Source organism: Gouania willdenowi, chromosome 6 (genome assembly GCF_900634775.1).
Source record: "Gouania willdenowi chromosome 6, fGouWil2.1, whole genome shotgun sequence".
NCBI classification, from domain to species: domain Eukaryota; kingdom Metazoa; phylum Chordata; class Actinopteri; order Blenniiformes; family Gobiesocidae; genus Gouania; species Gouania willdenowi.
The window spans coordinates 13,096,126-13,114,210 of NC_041049.1; the positions used below are offsets into that span (position 1 = coordinate 13,096,126).

The following is an 18,085-nucleotide window of genomic DNA, read 5'->3' on the forward strand; positions in this document are numbered from 1 at the left end:
AACTGATGTAATTATATACTTTCACACCTTTGAGGCATCTAGAGAACATATTGCACTGTTGTGGGTAATTATGTGTTCCCATTCAAAGAATGGTTGGCTTCAAATCTCGGTCAATTATTATATGAAAATGTAATCCTCAAGAATATTTTTTTACTGTAAAAAATACGTAATAAAAAAAAAATTGGAGCTCAGAATTTGTAATGGAGAGGAAAGTGGTTTTTTTCTACCTAAAAACTCTCCTCAACATGGAAAAGCTTTTCTGGCAGCTTTAATGTAATTTCACAAATGATAGGAACATTTTGTTCTTGTAGGTCACAAAAGAAAGTGCATGCATAATTAGGTACTATTGTCCCAGGAATAATTTGGATAAAGTAAATATAATATATATATTTTTTTGTATATATATATATATATAATAGCTATTCATAATATATAAATACAGTTCATAAGATCCACTGTGCTACTGTTGACATATAATCACAGCAAATTGGAAAACAAAATCATTGAATCTTGCTGACATTTTTATCTTTTCATGGATATAAAAAAAAATCAAAAAACGTGTGTGTTTTTTAAGGAACAGTAGACGTTTATTGTTAAAGTTGGCTCAGTCAAGTGAAGCACTTTTTATATTGTAAATACGACTCATTATAACACTTGTGGGATGATTACAGACAGCAATAAAACACACAACACAGTGAGTGCTGTTTATTATTAGAGTTAAAGATCAATAAGAACAGATTCAAGCACACAAACGACACTCAGGTCGGTAAATATCTGGACACTGATGCAGCTTCCCGCGTTTAATCCCTGTACATCACCACAACGGATAGGAATTAAAAGAATACATGTTCTTTAAGTGCAGACTTTAGCCTTTAAAAAAAAAAAAAAAAAAAAAGAAGAAGGTGTATACAATGCTAGGTTTCATTTATTCAGACAACTTTTTTCAGGAAATGTACTTTGATCTCCTGACATGTTTCCACTGTCAACTGCCAGTCTTCTTCAGAGGCGTCTGCTGCTCACTTTGATGTTTTCTTGACTTCCACTAATAACGAAGACATTTTGACGACAAATTTAACTTGCTCGACTTACGATGCTGAAGTAAAAAAAACGTCAAAGAAAGCAGCAGACGCCTCTGAAGAAGACTGGCAGCTGACAATCGAAAAGTGTCAGGAGATCAAAGTACATTTCCTGAAAAACAGTTGTCTGATTAAATGAAACCATAACATATTATTCAAAAAGAAGACAAGATGAACTTGCTAGAATTAAACAATCCAAATGTGCCCTCCAACACTCGACAGATTAAATCTGAAAATATGCGCTTTCATTTAATTTTCATTGTTTAATTTTCCATTGTTGGTCTTACTTATCAAAGTGAATAATGCATTTTATATTACATTCCTCTGATAGTTTCTTGTTCGGTATGTTGATTTATTTTTTCTTCTTGTTTGTTCACAGCATTTTGACTGACATTCAAAAATCCAACAAGATTTATACAGTATATACAACATCACAACAGTGAGACCTTTTTTTGTGGGTATACCTATATACATATATATATAAACGCACCAAAACAGAACTGTATGAAATATGTTTCATATCAAATACAGATAAATCATATCTGGACATTCTGGAGGTTAAAGTACTGGTCACTGCAGTGTTGTGGAAGTCAAGGATTCAAAAACAGAAAAGTGTTATTGAAATGAGGACGGGTCCCTGGAGACGAGGGAAACCGAATGGCCTGCGGTTTAGGACAGATTCTTCGCCCGTTGATTCATCGGGATCTGTCGGCATTGGTTGTGTTTGGAACTGGTATTTCCTCCAGCCTACGGCCAGGCCTTTTGTCACGAGAACAAGCCCTCCTTATGCTCCTCACTGAGCTCATCCCCTACGTCCATCCATCTATCCGTCCTCGTCTTCCTCACTTGTCCTTCGTCCTGCTTGTCCTGCCTCGTGCTCGCTTTCCTCTGACACACAACAGCGTTCACACTCAGGCACCAGTCATGTTCTCATGACTGAACATGATTGAGTCGCTGAATGAGGCATTAAAAAACTGACACACACACTGTGACTGGAGCAGCAACTATAGATCACTGCATGGCAAACACAATGAGTGGATTGAAAGGAGCCTCTGGCCATGGCTATGTGCCATCTGGTCAGAGCTTTGATACACAAAGTGAGACGCTTGTTGAACTGCTCAGTGTGTTGTTTGTGACCAGCGGGATTTTTGCAGTTCATGACAGATCACAGATCATAATAATGTCAACAGCAAGTACAAGGCGAGCCGCGGTAATGTTTCTGATATTCAACTGCACACAACGATGGTAGGAACCAGGGGTGGACTGGGACAAAGATTCAGCCCTGGCATTTTGTGTCACATTATCAGTGACACCATGTAGAAGCTGTTATTAAGTTAGTGATGCTCAACATGTGGGAAGGGGGAAACCTTTAAACCCATTTTTACCTATTTCCTTTGGCCATTTTGCAAATTCCTTTGTCCCATTTTTGCCCCTTTTCAAAAAGTTCCGATACTTTTTTAAGACTTTAGCTATACCTTTTGCCAATAAATATCAATTTTTTTTCTATTTTTGTCCATTTCTTCAAGTTGTTTATGACAATTTCATCAAATTTTTGTCTTTTTTGACCACTTTTGATCCAAATATGCAAATTTTTGCACCAATAAACATCACTTTTCCCCCTACATTAGCCTCTTTTTGTTCCACATTTTTGGCCTTTTCCACCGTTTTTTGCCACATTTTGCCCATTTAAGCTATCTTTTGCCATTAAATACCACCTGGTTCCTCTTTATTGGCCCCCTTTTTTTTTGAATATCCTTCACTGCTTTTGGCCCATTTTAATTTCTTTTCACTATTTTCTTGGCACGTTTTTGCCACTTATGGACCATTTGTGGCCACCTGTTACCATATCTGCCTCCACTCGCTCGTAAAAAAAATAAAAAACGTTGCTGATGACAGGACTGACCCACTTTGGGTCGACGGCCCACCGGAACGATGCCCGGTATGCCAGGTGGCCAGTCCACCCCTGGTAGGAACCCTCTTTGTATCATCTGCTAGAGCATAAAAGGCCATACGTTTATAATTGCTGTTCATGCTAACGACTGCTGTTATCCTAAATCTGAATTACGATGTCCTTCACTCAGATTTTGTCTTCATTCATAAGCTCCAGAGAGATGTTTCAGTGTGGTTCCAGACGAGGGACGAACCCTTCCAGAAGGAGACATTGGAAAAAAGCCCATAAAAGTTGGACTCCCCAGTCCCGTCCAACCAAATGCTATCAAAAAAAAAAAAAGTCAAGATGGTGTAGTTCTCAGCCAGCTTTATAGGGAAAATAACTGGCAGCCCATGTGAAGATTATCATTTCTCCCCTGCAAAGTTATGACGAGTAAAAGTTGGAGAAGTGTTTGTCATCATCAAACAATAGGAGAGATCCCCCCACCCCTCCTGCAGTAATCTGAGTCTTTGCACATGTGCATGAGAGGGTCAAAGGGCCCCTCTTTTATCCAGCCACCTCACGTTGTTAACAGAAACAACCTGGAGAAGAAGAAGCTGATACAGAGCCGTCGGATTTCCACTTTTCTTTTTCAAGCATCCTTTATCCGCTCTCGTGTTCACTGATCTCCTCCCCCCCGACTGGCTGATTGTCAGTGGCGTGGGTGGGAGTGTGAAGTGGGATGGAAACAGACACAGTTGGGATGGTTTCAGATGAGGCCATTTGGCTGTTTTCAGAGTTGCACGCCGGTAGCCGCTTCTTAGACTTGACCTAAGAATCATTAAAAAGAGACGCTTAATCACATACAGTCAGATCAATGTTCCTATTCTGCGTTTGACTCACAAATTACAATTAATAGGCTCCATGTCTGACAGAAATACAAGAGATGTGCAAAACGACAAGAAAAATACACAAAATGAAAAGAAAATACACAAAATGATATGGGGTGCCGATTGTAAAGTTGCACATGCTAAAGTAAAAAGCAACTTTTTGCATCATTTAGCAACAAACCAAGTATACAAAACGTATGTGAATTTTTTAAATGTTTCATTTGACCAGATTTACTGCAATATTTGTGAAATTTATTTTTCTCTTCAAAATATAGTGGCAATGTAAAATCTAAATGTTAAATAATAAATCAAACAGTTAAATCTAAATGTCACAGGTGTAACTAAATATTTAGCTATAATGCAAATTCACCGTTTAGATTTCACATCTAACATTTACATTTGACATTTAACATTTTGATTTAACATTTACCATTTAGCTTTAACATTTAGCATTTAAATTTAACATTTAGTTTGAGATTTAATATTTAGATTTAAACATAGCATTTAGATTTAAACATAACATTTAGATTAACCGTTTAGATTCAAATGTAACATTTAGATTTAGATTCAACATTTAAATTCAAATGTAACATTTAGATTTAAATATAACATTTAGATTTAGATTTAACATTTAGATTTAAATATAACATTTAGATTTAACATTTAGATTTAAATTTAAAATTTAGATTTAACATTTAGCATTTAGATTTAACATTTAGAATTTAGATTTAACATTTATATTTAAATTTTACATTTAGATTTAGATTTAAGATTCAAATTACACATTGACGTTATATTTTATGAGAAAAAAAAATATCGCAAATTTCACAAATATTGCTGTAAATCTGGTCAAAAGTAACATTAAAAAATTCACATACGTTTTGTGAACGTGTTTTTTGGTAATTGTTGCAAAAAATTGCTGTTTATTTTGGCATGCGCAACTTTACAATGGGCGCCCCATGAAATGAAAACAAAAACTGAAAAAAATGACTCAAAAAAAAACACAAAACAACTTATCAAAATGTGAGAAAATTATGTGAAAATAATAATCAATCATGGTGTCATGGAGAGAAGCTAGAGATGCTGTTGTGGTCCCCATGGTGATTAGACCAACTGGTGCCTTGATATATAGAATGTCATTATATGTATTATGACTTAATGTGAAGCTCATAAGTCATCACATCAACACAGCCTCAAAGTACCTCTGAATTTTTAATGACTTGTTTCAACTTTACAGAGATTAGCTTCCTGGATGTGGTCACTCACATTAGCAGGTGGGCTTTATTGGACGGAGCCGCAGAGACCGACAGGAACAAGTCAAAGTACCCGAGGGCGATGCAGCCCAGGGGTGATATATTTTTTAAAGGGTTCTCTTTGCTCTTTCTGCTGTCATAAAAGTGTGAGCCGCATCACGTATGGCTGGGAGACAGTAGTACATGATGCAATATGTCGAGTGGCAAATAAACGACTTTGTGTTTGAACAATACTGAATATCAGGGTTGGGGTCAAATGTAATTGTAATCGCGTAATTGAAAAAAAAATCTGTTGCTGTTGTAATCATAAGTAATTGAATTGTAACCGAGTTCAGATAATTGACTTTGTATTCGTAATTGCATGGAAATTCTACAAAAAAACAGTGAACAGGCATGAAAATGGGGGGAAAAATTAATATATTGAAGGTCAAATTTTAGTTCAAATATGATGAGCACACGTGAACTTTGGTGGAAATGCATGTGGCATGAAAAATGTGGGAAAACGCCCACATTTCAGAGGTAAGACTATAAAAAGGCATAAAAATGGAAACATTTTGCTATTTTTTTTTTCTAGTTTAAATGTGATGAGCACAATTAAACTAGAGTGAAAATGCAGTAACGTGTGAAAAATGTGGAAAAACACCCACATTTCAGAGGTAAGGCTAGTAAGGCATAAAAAAAGGAATTTTTTAATTTATTTTTCTGAGATAAGGCCTCCATAAAACCCTAAAAACATTTTATAAGGTAACCTGACTCAACCAGACAGCCTTTTTCATTTTGCTCTTTTTGCACTTTCTGCACATCATGAAACTGTACAGTTGACCTTTTATAAATGTATAGTTATATTTATATTGTTCTTAATAGATGTGGCTTCCATAATATATGTTGTTTGTATATCTGGAGCTAAAATGAAAATGTCCCCCTGGGATTATTAAAGAATTTCTGATTGTGATTCTGATTTATTTCAGGTTCGGTAATTACGATTAATTGAATTTGAACTTTAATAATTGAGAACATATTGTTATTTACTTTCAGGGGAAAAATAATAATTGTAATTTTAATTGTAATTGAAAAAATAAAATGCTGGTCACCTTAATCATAATTGAGTTGTAATTGAACATGGATAATTGAAGACCTAATTTTAAGTGGAAAATGTAATTTTACCACAACCCTGCTGAATATAATCAGTACATTTAATGGTTTGATTGATGGATTGACGCAGAGATTAATAATTTAGAAGTTTGTATTTTTAATGAAAAATACATAGTACTCTGTCCCAAAACAGATCATTCATATGGTTGTTTTAAATTGCTGTATTTCATTGACTTATTTGACCAATTATCTGTAAAGAGGGGGATTAAAGTCTGTGAAAGCCTCTTGTTTTTGAACTTTTTGACTCAATGCACATAAGGAGCAGCTGATCAGCTGTCATATTTGGTCACCCAGGGAGGATCAGTTGTATCATCTGATATTTTCTGAAGAGCATTCTGAATAAAACAAGCTTTTATTTCCTAAGTTGTGGCCACACCTCCAGCAAGAATCTCTATAGAGATTGGAAAAACAAATGAGCTTGAAACAAGCTTCTGATTCAGCATTTTCATAAGATCTCTTTAGCATTTAGATTGTAGACAGTGGATAATACTTATATATTTGTATTATATTCGCATGTGTATTTAATCCTGATTTAATATTTAATATTTTTTATTATTATTCTTGTGTGTATCTAGTCATTTTCTGGTTTTGTCCAGTGTTTCTTCTCACTTTCTTATCATTTCTACATGGAGTCACTGTAACAAAGGTAATTCCCCCCTGAGATTATGAAAGTATTTCTGATTGTAATCGATGAAAAGATGTCTGCTATACAGAAAAAAACAATCCTTTATCTCTTAGTAACCAAATATGTATCTATCCTTCTCAGAGCAAAAATAATAAGTACTGTCTGATATCGTTTAAAACCAATAAACCATTAAAACCATTTACATGAGCTTGATAGCAAACGTGTATTGGCTAACTTACCAGCCACATTATGAGAATAACACAAGCTGTGAAAGGGATGAGAGCCAACAGCAGCGGAGCTCTCCTCCTCCAGCTGTCTCCACCGTTCTCCTCCCGACCTCCTGAAAGAGAGAAATTATTGGACATGTATCTGACTACAGTTACATCTCAGAAATATGATCGTTGGCAGAGCCGTTCGCTCGGACCTCTGAACACAGATCGCTTTTCTTCAATCAATAACTCTCATCTTTAAATCATATTGAATGGCATAAAGGCTTTAACACAGAAGAAGCCCTTGTGTTACAACTTTATACACAGGTTTTGTTATTTAAAGTCAGAATTTGCTCACACACAGATGCTTCAGCTTTTTTTTTTTTTTTAAATCCTTTTATAGCTTATTTTAAATAAAAGCAGCTGATCGATGTACCTGGAGTATCATGAGTATGAAGGCATGGTGGGGGCTTGCATAAGAAGCCGGATGTTCCCTGAGCAGCACTGTGTAACATGTCTTTGATGTAGTCGAAGTAGAGACCAGACTGTAGGCTCTCCTCTTGATAGTGACACTTAAAGACCTGCATCGCTGTTTCCTGAAGGATTAGACCACATGTTATCTTGGATGGAAATCCTTGAAATAAATGCACAAAACAGTCTTTTACATCCCAATATATACAATATATCAGGGGTTCTCAACTGGTCTCACCCTGGGACCCACATTTTGCCACAGTCATTAAATTGCGACCCACTTTTTTTTGTAGAATTCAACCAATTAAATTTAGTTTTTCAAAAATATCTGTTGAAAACACACATACAGTATATAATCTTTTTTATAACATAAAATATATAACATATTTTCCTGTGCAACATGCATTTCACAGCATGCCGGTGTAGTGAAAAATAATCCGACGTGTGAAAGCCTCCTACAGGCGCATGCGCACTAATAGCAGAGTAAATATTTACACGTATACGTACAATATTTTGCTACCTTAATTTTTCCTACTATGATGAACCCTAACTCTAAAAATTAAAGGAAAGATTATTACCTTTTTTTTTTCAAAATGACGGACGCGCATGCACAGTGGCCATGTGTGCATGCCCACTGTCTACCGTAGGAAACTTTTACGGTAAGTTTACTCGACACTACACTGGTCAAAAACCAAACGTTTCTTTCAAAATAAAAGACAAGTCCAACATGAGAGACATTCAGTATTTATTTATTTTTGACCACCCAGTACAGGGCCACGACCCACCAGTTGAGAATCGCTGCATTATATATTCTAAAAATGGAGATGCAGTATTTATATCAGGGTTGCAGTCAATTATAATTGTAATCGGGTAATTGACGATTATTTACAATTATGGCATAATTATGATCATAATTAAATTGTAATTGAATTCAGATAATTCCCTTTGTAAATTGTAATTACCATGAAAATTCTATAAAAATTGTCAATTATAATTTAACTAAAAATTACAGTTTTATGTACAGTTGTACACATATGTAGGTAACAATTATTAAAATATGTTTCGTATCAAGCTTTGAAACATTTTACCATTTAAAAAAAATTAAATGCAGTAGTATACTGACACAAAAAAGGCTCAGACGCCCACACCAAAAATATTAAAAACCTATATTTTCATCAATTAGGAAGCCTAATAAGGTAACCAATAGATAAGAAATAAATTAGATGATAGATATTAGTTTTTAGTGTATTTTACAGGTGATTTAGGACCCGTTATCATAAGAGACGCTAACAGAAAGCTAACAGAAGAGGAAGGTTAACTTTTGTTAGGTTATTTATTTCAGGCTCAGTCATCGGGATTAATTGTACTGGCAATTGAACTTTAGTAATTGAGAATGTAATTGTAATTTACTTTCTGAGGATAAAAATAATAGTAATTAAAGTAAGTAAAAATGCTGATTACTGTATAATTGAAAACCTAATTGCTACTCACCAGATCCTGGTGGTCAAACGTGAAGCGTAGACTCTTAACCATGGCGATAAAGACTAATATGTTTTCCTTGTTGGAGGAAATGGTGCCAAACATGTTGGCCAGCTTTTCAAGACTTTGCTCCAAAGGATAGATATTCAACACCACCCAGCACGTGCCTGCCTGCACACACACACGCACGCACGCACGCACGCACGCACACACGCACACACACACACACACACACACACACACACACACACACACACACACACACACACACACACACAGTGGAGATTCTGTTAATGCAAGCGTCTCCCATGCACCCACGTGCAGGTGTTTATCTGCCTTGTACCGTACGTACCACTTCTTTGGGAATGTATGTGATGGGAATCTCATAATCCAAGGGGATATTCTGCTTCTATAGAAGATGTAATGACAAAGTAGCATCATCACTCAAACACAAAGTGGAATACTTTATATGTGAGGAAATAGAAGAATGTTTATCTCACCAGTATCGTCAGCTTGTTCACATCATCAGTTATCGGTTCTCCAAATTTTCCAGAGCAGAGATTGAAGCTTGTTAACAGAGTTAGGAAGAGACAGGGTGCTTTCAAGATCTGAGAGGGGAAAAAAAACAAAACAAAACACGTTCATCAGATGATGTACGGAAGCAGATCAAGCGTAATTGACCGGATCTATCACAATATGGAATAACTTTAATGTATTAAGGCTGCTAATCTGAGAAAATGATCTCTAAAGCATTAACTGATGACAAAACTGATGCACAGTAATGCAGTTACACATGCAGACCTGAAAGCTGACCTGTAAAAGCACACGGATACTGTTGTAGCTTGATGTAAAGGACCACGTCTTTGTTTCTCTACTGGAAAGAAGAACCACTTTCTCTCTCGTTGGGTTAAAAGGATTAGTGACGTCCACTCTGACCTTAGATCAACTCCAGAACTGTTCTGTTAAATTCTCCTTCAGTTTCAGTTTTGGTCAACATTTAGTCATCAGGACTATTTCAGTTCTAGTCTAGTTTGGCCAACATGACATGACATCAAGATTTTAGTCGAGTTTATGCATTTTTAAAAGATCAAAAGACTATTTATGAACAGTCAACTTACTTCCTATTGGATAGCGTACAGGCTTATTCTGCAACAAAAGTAGCTTTGTTTGGATACCTTTCAAAAAAGAATCTTAGTTCTGATTGTATTCCCTCCAATGTGAACATTATTGTTTTGTTTTTATTAGTCAATGGAAATATCAATATATTTTATGCAGTTTTCATTCACATTTAAGTTTTTCTTTAAATTAGACATAGTCTCGTTATTGTCACCTAGAAAAATGTTGATGACGAAAACTATGATGACATTTTTTAATCAACATAATTATTACTATTGCAGCAACAACACGTCATCAGTAGGGTTGATTAAAAAAAAAAGTCAAACCTATCAATTGATTTCAAGTGATATTTTGTTGTGAAAGGATAGTAGTGGAAGTTGGTGTTCTGTAAGAGCGCTACTGGTAGTTTGTATGGGACAATATATCGTACGTCAAGATATTGCAATATTAAAACATCACAATGTATATTATCAAGGGTATGTGTATGTATGGTATGAGTTAAAAGGAAAAAAAATCGTATAGTATCAAGAACTCAATGTATCAGCAAAGCCTCTACAGTTATATGTCCTAATCTTGTCCATTGTATTTATCTTTTAATCACACTAAAATATGCACCAGTAATTGGGAAGTAGCGGCCCCAGGAAAAGGTGGATAACATCTTGGTGTAAATTTGTTTGGTGTGTGATTCTGGTCTCGTTCTGGTCTCAAAAACAGAGACATCCAATCACAGGAACACTCATGATCAAGTAAGATCATGACTAAAAAACTGTAAAATTCAAAGTATCCCACACACTCAAAGAGAGAATATGTGATTCAATGCTTCAAACCCTCAGATGAAAAAGTTAGATACAATAGTCAACCACATTTTGACCAAACCTCATCTTCCCATGGTCTAGAGCTGGGGCTCACTGAGAACACGCAAACTCCACACAGGTAAAAAAAAATCCAATTGAACCCATAATCATGCTGTGAAATCCCAAAAGTAAAATTCTGCTTCACAACTTGCCCGAAAACAAAGGACGGGACGTGATTATACAGTATTTAAAATAATCGTATTTTTCTTTAAATCAGAAAAAGTGAAATCATGACAGCACAGTACACCTTTTACTGAATTAAAAGTCAATCATCATCATTTATTATGCATAGTTTACTGTTAAAATGTTGTTTATTTTAATAAAATAGGATAATTGCAATTAAAAGTACTTATTGTCTGTAGCATTTATGTCCCTCATACAGGTGAATTACCAACAGGACAAAGACAGACAACATTTCCATGCTACAATATCCAGTCGGCTCCCTTTTAGATAAATAAAAAAAATAAGAAATAATCATTAGTACAAAAATGCTGAAAAATACTCACTTTCTTCCTCATATGGAGAAAAATCCAAGGTTTCTCAAACCCAGTGCATGAAATTCAGTGTTTCCAGCTTGGAGGTGGATCTCATCTCTGTGCGTGCTCTGTGTGTGTGTGTATGTGTGTGTGTCTGCTGTCCAAGCCAGTGCTGAAACTTGAGGATGGGCCGGCTGTCTGCTTTCAATTCAAACTGCGGAGGTCTTTTTGACGTGGAGGAGAGGCCGCCTACAGGCTGAGTCACTGTGTCACACACACTGACGCTGTCTGAGACTTCCATAAACTCCCACATTTAGATTTGTTCATCAGGAGACGGTGGGTGCTTGTTCTCAAGGCTGAGAGCTCTTTGCCTGGAAACACATGAAGGTTATCCCAATTCTGCTGGAAATGAGGAAAAAAGGGGCCATTGCTCGTATATTCATATTTGGTAATAATCATCCCGCGTGATTTGTTATTTGTCATGTATTGTAGTTCAGAGACAGCTTTTCGTTCATGAGTGGATGAGAGGAGAATTGTTGCTACATCTACACGATACATGCTGATGAAGGAAGCCCAAGTAATGGCCATTACCCATAATTGATCTCCATTACCAAATCAATACCATTCGCAAAGAATCAGCGAAGCATATTGATTGAGAAAATAAACAGGAGCGGATGTGCGGGAAAGCAACAACTGACAAGTGTTGGAGAAGACGTGAAGAATCGAGTCAGAATCAATCAAATGTTTTGCTCAAATGAAATGGCAGTGTTTATTCTGACTGCAAACTTGTGATGAAAATGCAACTTAGTTTGGGTCAAAATGTATTCATCAGGACTAAATGGCGATAAGATTTAAGTTGACTAAATCTAGTATAGATATGGTCGACGAGAATATAAAGCATAACGGACCAGTTGTTCAAGGGTAATTGGATCAACTCTTGAAAATGGGTTGTTCAAAAGGGAAAGATTAAGGAATCTGAAATCAGATTAGATCATGGAATCCAGGAGTCGTTTTAATCTGGATAAAACCTTCAGTTTGTGTTGTTTTCAAACGTTTCAGTAGGATTTGGACAACTTTGATCCAAAAAAGCTGGATCATCCTGATCCCAACAGGGGGTCAGAGTTCAAGGTGAAGTTCAGGAAGAAAATGTAGTAAAACTTTCAAATTGGCCTAATAATAGATTTGGATCATTTACTGCAGAGGTTCACAACCTTGGGGTTGGAACCCCAAGGAGAAACTGGGAGGAGGTTGCCTTCAAGAAACTAAGAATATTTTTGTAACAATTTTTTGCTTATTTTTACACTTTTTCTGCAACTACACCAAACATGCCATATTTTAACCTATTTTCATCACTTTTTATAGCCATATTTTGCGTCTTTACATGCCTTTTTGCTACAATACCCCCATATCTGCCACTCCTCCATCAAATTTCAATGCATTTTCTGCACATTTTTATTTAACTTTCAAGACATTTTCAGCATTATAAACCCTTTAGACCACTTTTCCCACTTAATGTCACATAATTGACCCATTATTGTCACTTTTAACCCCTTTTCACCATATTTCATGCTTATTTTTGCCAATTTAACCACATTCGCCATATGTCTTGCCCATTATTTGCCAGTTTAAACTAACAGTTCCTACTTTTTAAATTACATTACACCAACACCCCTCCCCTCATTTCTGCCACTTTTAAGCCAATATTGACGCTTTGAATCATTTTTAACACTTTTTCTGCTCTAATTTGAAAGGTTGAGAACCACTGATTAAGTGTATACATTTGTATTTTGTAGGGATGTAACGATTCACTCAACTCCCGATACGATTCGATTCACGATACTGGGTTCACGATACGATTCTCTCACGATTTAATTTACAAAATGGGACTGTAGACAAATTTTTTTTTTGGGAAAAAAACTAGAAAATACGGTACTATTTTCCTTTTATTTTTCATTGTCAAAAGAATTCCTTGATAAACTATTCAAAACAATGCAATTTAACTAAAAATAAATCTTGAATTAAATAAATAAAGGAATAATACAAATGAAAATGAAGCCGATTAATTTAAATTCTGGTTCTATAATAAACAATGCAAAACTGCATAATAGTTATTTTTCTTTTAAAAGTGCAACTGAAAATGTATTTTGTGCCTTAACAATTGGACTTTAAAAAAAAAAAAAACGTGATTGCAATGATTTACGTCGTATTTGTTTGGACCAGCAGAGGGCGCTGGTAATACAGTGGTCGGTTGGCATGCAGATATCTTGCAGTGAAGAAGAGAAGCTATGCTAGCAGACAGAGCTAATAGAAAAACGTGACTTTTACAGATATTCAAGTAATATTACAGATTTTCTTTCGTTGCTAAAGGGGTAAGGAATCATTTATTAACATATTTAAGAGTAGAAGGCGGCCAGAAAGAAAGTATTAGCAGACTCCGCCCGCCGCCTACACTTATGTTATGTTAAAAAAAGTACTGCGATTCAATTTTCAGAAAATCGATATCAACCGTGATACCTATGAATCGATTTTTAACTGCCTTACGATTAATCGTTACATCCCTAGTATTTAGATTTTGCACACAGGTGTGGTTGCTACAAGAAAATAAGTCACCAGCCATTTATACTGAACAAAATGAACGCTGATATGTACACTGGACTGACACCATTACCCATATACTGAGCTGACTCAGGTAGTCTAACTAAACCAGGTCAAATCTATATATAAACCGACACCTTCGAACACCACGGACACAAACACACTCAGACCTGACCTGACAGAGCTTCATTAATATCCTCAAAAAGTAAGTCACGTAAAATACCACTAAATATTTCAACACATTATTGCAACTACCAGCATGAACTAAAGTGCTACTGTGCCACTGACCTTCTCTAAGGAGACAAAACTGCACATCAGCAATTGTCTGCTGAATGTTGCAGCTTTGCATGAAACTTCTGAATATGTAAATAAGAGCTGGTTTAATGGTTCCAGAGCCAGAAAATGGATAACAGTGAACTAGAAGGAATAAATGAAGCCCTGATTGAGTTTGGTATTCATGAGAGCATCCAAGATATCTACGGGACAAAAGGGTAGGAAAAGTATTTCTATCAGTGTTAACAAAGAATGTTGTGACTGTTGATAGTTTAGAGCTTGGAAGATGGTTACTGAGAGTGTTGCAGGGTTTAAGGCAGTTTGTGTCTAATTGAGAATTAAAGAAAAGAAGAAACATTAACAGAAATAATAGAAAATAGAATTAAATATATATATATATATATATATATATATATGTATATATCGTCTCGACATCCTCGCCAACCACAATGTGTGTGTAACACATAAAATAATGCAAAAATGATTAGTAACATAATTGATAATGTTGACTACAAAAATGAAACATTAAATGACGTGTCATTTAATGTTGTAAATTCATGATAAAATCAGGCCAAAGAAGAATTGCACAACAGAAGAAGAACCAACCTAAAGTCTCAAAAGTTATATACCGTATATAAATATATACTTCACACCTGAGGTAGAACTAACATCTGTAACATCACTTGACTGATTAAGGGCGGTCAGCCTGAAACATCACATTTTTGGTGTAAATTAAAACTGAAATTGGGAGCTAACCACACAGTTGTGCGGACCTTTTTTCTTAGCATCTTTGGACCTTTTTGATCCAGCACACTGCCTCAAAAAAAGGTATGTGCGTGTTTTTTGATTGTGCTACAGAACTAACATCTGTGACATGGGGGGACTGGTATAGTGGCCTGGAACACGGTGCAGGTGCCTGTAATGTTGACTCTCAAGCAATAATCACTCCTTCACGTTCTGTTTTTTTTTTTTTTTTACTCTGATAAAAACGCAGATGTTTAAAAACCTGCTTATGCAGGTGAACACTAGCATTGTGTCTGTGAACTGCACTGGACCCTGCCTGTGATGTAAAACAACTTCTTCCATGGCGCAAAGCCTGTTTTCTCATCCTTTATCGTAGCGCACAGTGCGCCGCGCTGTCCTCCAACTGCACTACTTTGCAAAATTCCTACACCAAATCTTATTTTTAGAAACAGCACGGGGAGCAAAGCGCTATTCTGAGAAATCAGGCGCAAAAGAGCTGTGCAAAAAAGAGGCCCTTGTGTTTATCCTCAAGAGTGACCACTTGTGCCTTTCAGTGTGAACTTTGGATGTTCCCGTATTAAAACTGCATTTTATGTTAATTGGAGCCTGTAAATTGCTCATAGGAGTGAATGGGATTGGGAATGTCTGTCCATTCCTCTGTGTTGGCTTATGAAAGAATGGACTCCATGTCCTGCCAGCAAACCCCTGTGACCCATTAAACAAGCAAAAGCACACAAATAAACAGTTTACATATTTTTTCAAATCAAATTAAATACCTTAAGACTCTTTTTGTTCTCTTCCCCTTAGCAATGAAAATCCATTGAACACAAAGCAACTTTTTATACTGTAAAATGTGAAATATACAATAATTAGTGAGGATACAGGAGTTGAATGCTAATGCTGGGTTAGTGATAATTTTAGGTTAACGTTAATGCTAGGCTACTACTAATGCTAGGTCAATGCTAATATTAGACTAATGTTATTGCTAATGCTAGGTTAGTGCTAATGTTAGGTTAGTGCTAATGCTAATGCTAGATTAGTGCTAATTGTAGATTAATGCTATTGTTAGGTTAATGCTAGGTTGGTGCTATTTTTAGTCTAATGGTAATGCTAGGTTAGTGCTAATGCTAATGCTAGATTAGTGCTAATTGTAGATTCATGCTATTGTTAGGTTAATGCTAGGTTGGTGCTATTTTTAGTCTAATGGTAATGCTAGGTTAGTGCTAATGCTATCCTAATGCTAAGCTACTGCAGTGTAACATGGGTCCAGCACCTGCATCTGCAATTTTTTTAGGAAATGCAAATATTCTATACCTTTAGATCTAGACATGTTATTTCAGTATAAGCGTTTGTTAGAGTTTTGAGACTGCATACAGAGAGACATAGTCAGAGGTTTTGCTTTGCTGAATCAAACAATCAATTTATTACAGATGAACGGAAATGAATCAACAACATTATCATGTCAATAGGAGAACAGGCACTCATCTTACAGGGTTTTCAGGGTTCTATTCTATGTTGTCATCTAGTGTTTCTCCTCCCTTTGCTGGCACATGGATGGGACATGTGTTTTCCTTTGTGATGATACGCAAGACATTTGTGATTGTCAGGGTCAACCATGATCTCATCAAAGATAAAGACATACACAAATTATATAGATCAAAGTATAGATTTCCAAACTTTATATCTAACAGTATGTTTTACATTTAGACTATCAGTTATTGTAGTTAGTTAAAGATGACATTTACTGCTGATATAAAGCAATACAAATTATGTTCAAGATTTATTAATTGATTTATTATCATTTATCACTTAGTGGTTTATTGTGTATATTTATTTGATTTATTAGGTATACTAGTACAGTGCCCGTCTGAAGTATGTATTCATATAGTGGGAGCTTAAGTTGAGTTGTCAATTATGGCCAAATGAGTGTGTTTGAATGTTGGATGTACAAAGAGGTGTACATACTCTGTGCTCTGTAGTGTTATAAAGGGCTATATTTGTGGGTGCAAAGTAAAATAGCATGTGCGATTTCCCTGGTTTAATTCTATGGGACATGCGTATGATAAATGTCTTTGTTGTTTTTTATTCATTTTTATATTTTTTTTGTTTGGTGTATTTTTCTGTAATGTGTATTTCTGTTGTGTTTTTGTGCATTTTTTGTATAAATATTGTTTTTTGTTGCCATTGTAATGTGATTCTGCAGTCAATATGTGTATTTTTTAGGGATGTAACGATTCACTCAACTCCCGATACTATTCGATTCACGATACTGGGTTCACGATACGATTCTCTCACAATTTATTTTACAAAATGGGACTGTAGACAAATGATGACTGAAAAATATTCCTTTATTTTTTTGGGGGAAAAAAATATAAAATTCTGTACTATTTTCCTTTTATTTTTCATTAGAATCCTTTGATAAACTATTCAAAACAATGCAATTTAAATAAAAATAAATCTTGAATTAAAAAAAATAAAGGAATAATACAAATGAAGAAGAAGCATATTAATTTAAATTCTGGTTCTATAGTAAACAATGCAAAACTTCGTAATAGTTCTTTTTGTTTTTAAATGTGCAACTAAAAAATATTTTGTGCCTTAACAATTGGACTTTAAAAAAAAAAACAGTCATTGCATTGAGTTTATGTTTAACAAATATCTGATATTTGTTTGGACCAGCAGAGGGCGCTGGTAACCCAGTGATTGGTTGGCATGCCGTTATTCTAGCAGTGAAGAAGAGATGCTATGCAATGCGCTAGCACACAGAGCTAATAGAAAAACGTGACTTTTACAGATATTCATGTAATATTACAGATATTCTTTCGATGCTAAAGGGGTAGGGAATCATTTATGAACATATTTAAGAGTAGAAGGCGGCCAGAAAGAAAGTAGTAGCAGATTCCGCCCACTCTCAACACTTTTAAACAAGCGAAGGATAAATATATCCTTCGCTATATATATATATATATATATATATATATATAAAGTACTGCGATTAAATT

The 18,085-nt window shown here is 35.4% G+C and overlaps 1 protein-coding gene across 1 annotated transcript; it reads right to left on the minus strand.

The window, feature by feature from the left end:
• Window positions 1-2,937: 2,937 nt before the first annotated feature.
• On the minus strand, window positions 2,938-11,657 carry LOC114465665 (uncharacterized). The gene is made up of 7 exons (XM_028450821.1): window positions 11,502-11,657; window positions 9,526-9,633; window positions 9,378-9,434; window positions 9,038-9,196; window positions 7,512-7,671; window positions 7,106-7,206; window positions 2,938-3,777 (listed from the first exon to the last, which is right to left on the minus strand). The coding sequence occupies exons 1-7, from the start codon at window positions 11,511-11,513 to the stop codon at window positions 3,610-3,612; spliced, it is 765 nt and encodes a 254-aa protein (XP_028306622.1). The 5' UTR covers window positions 11,514-11,657; the 3' UTR covers window positions 2,938-3,609.
• Between the last annotated feature and the right edge of the window lie 6,428 nt (window positions 11,658-18,085).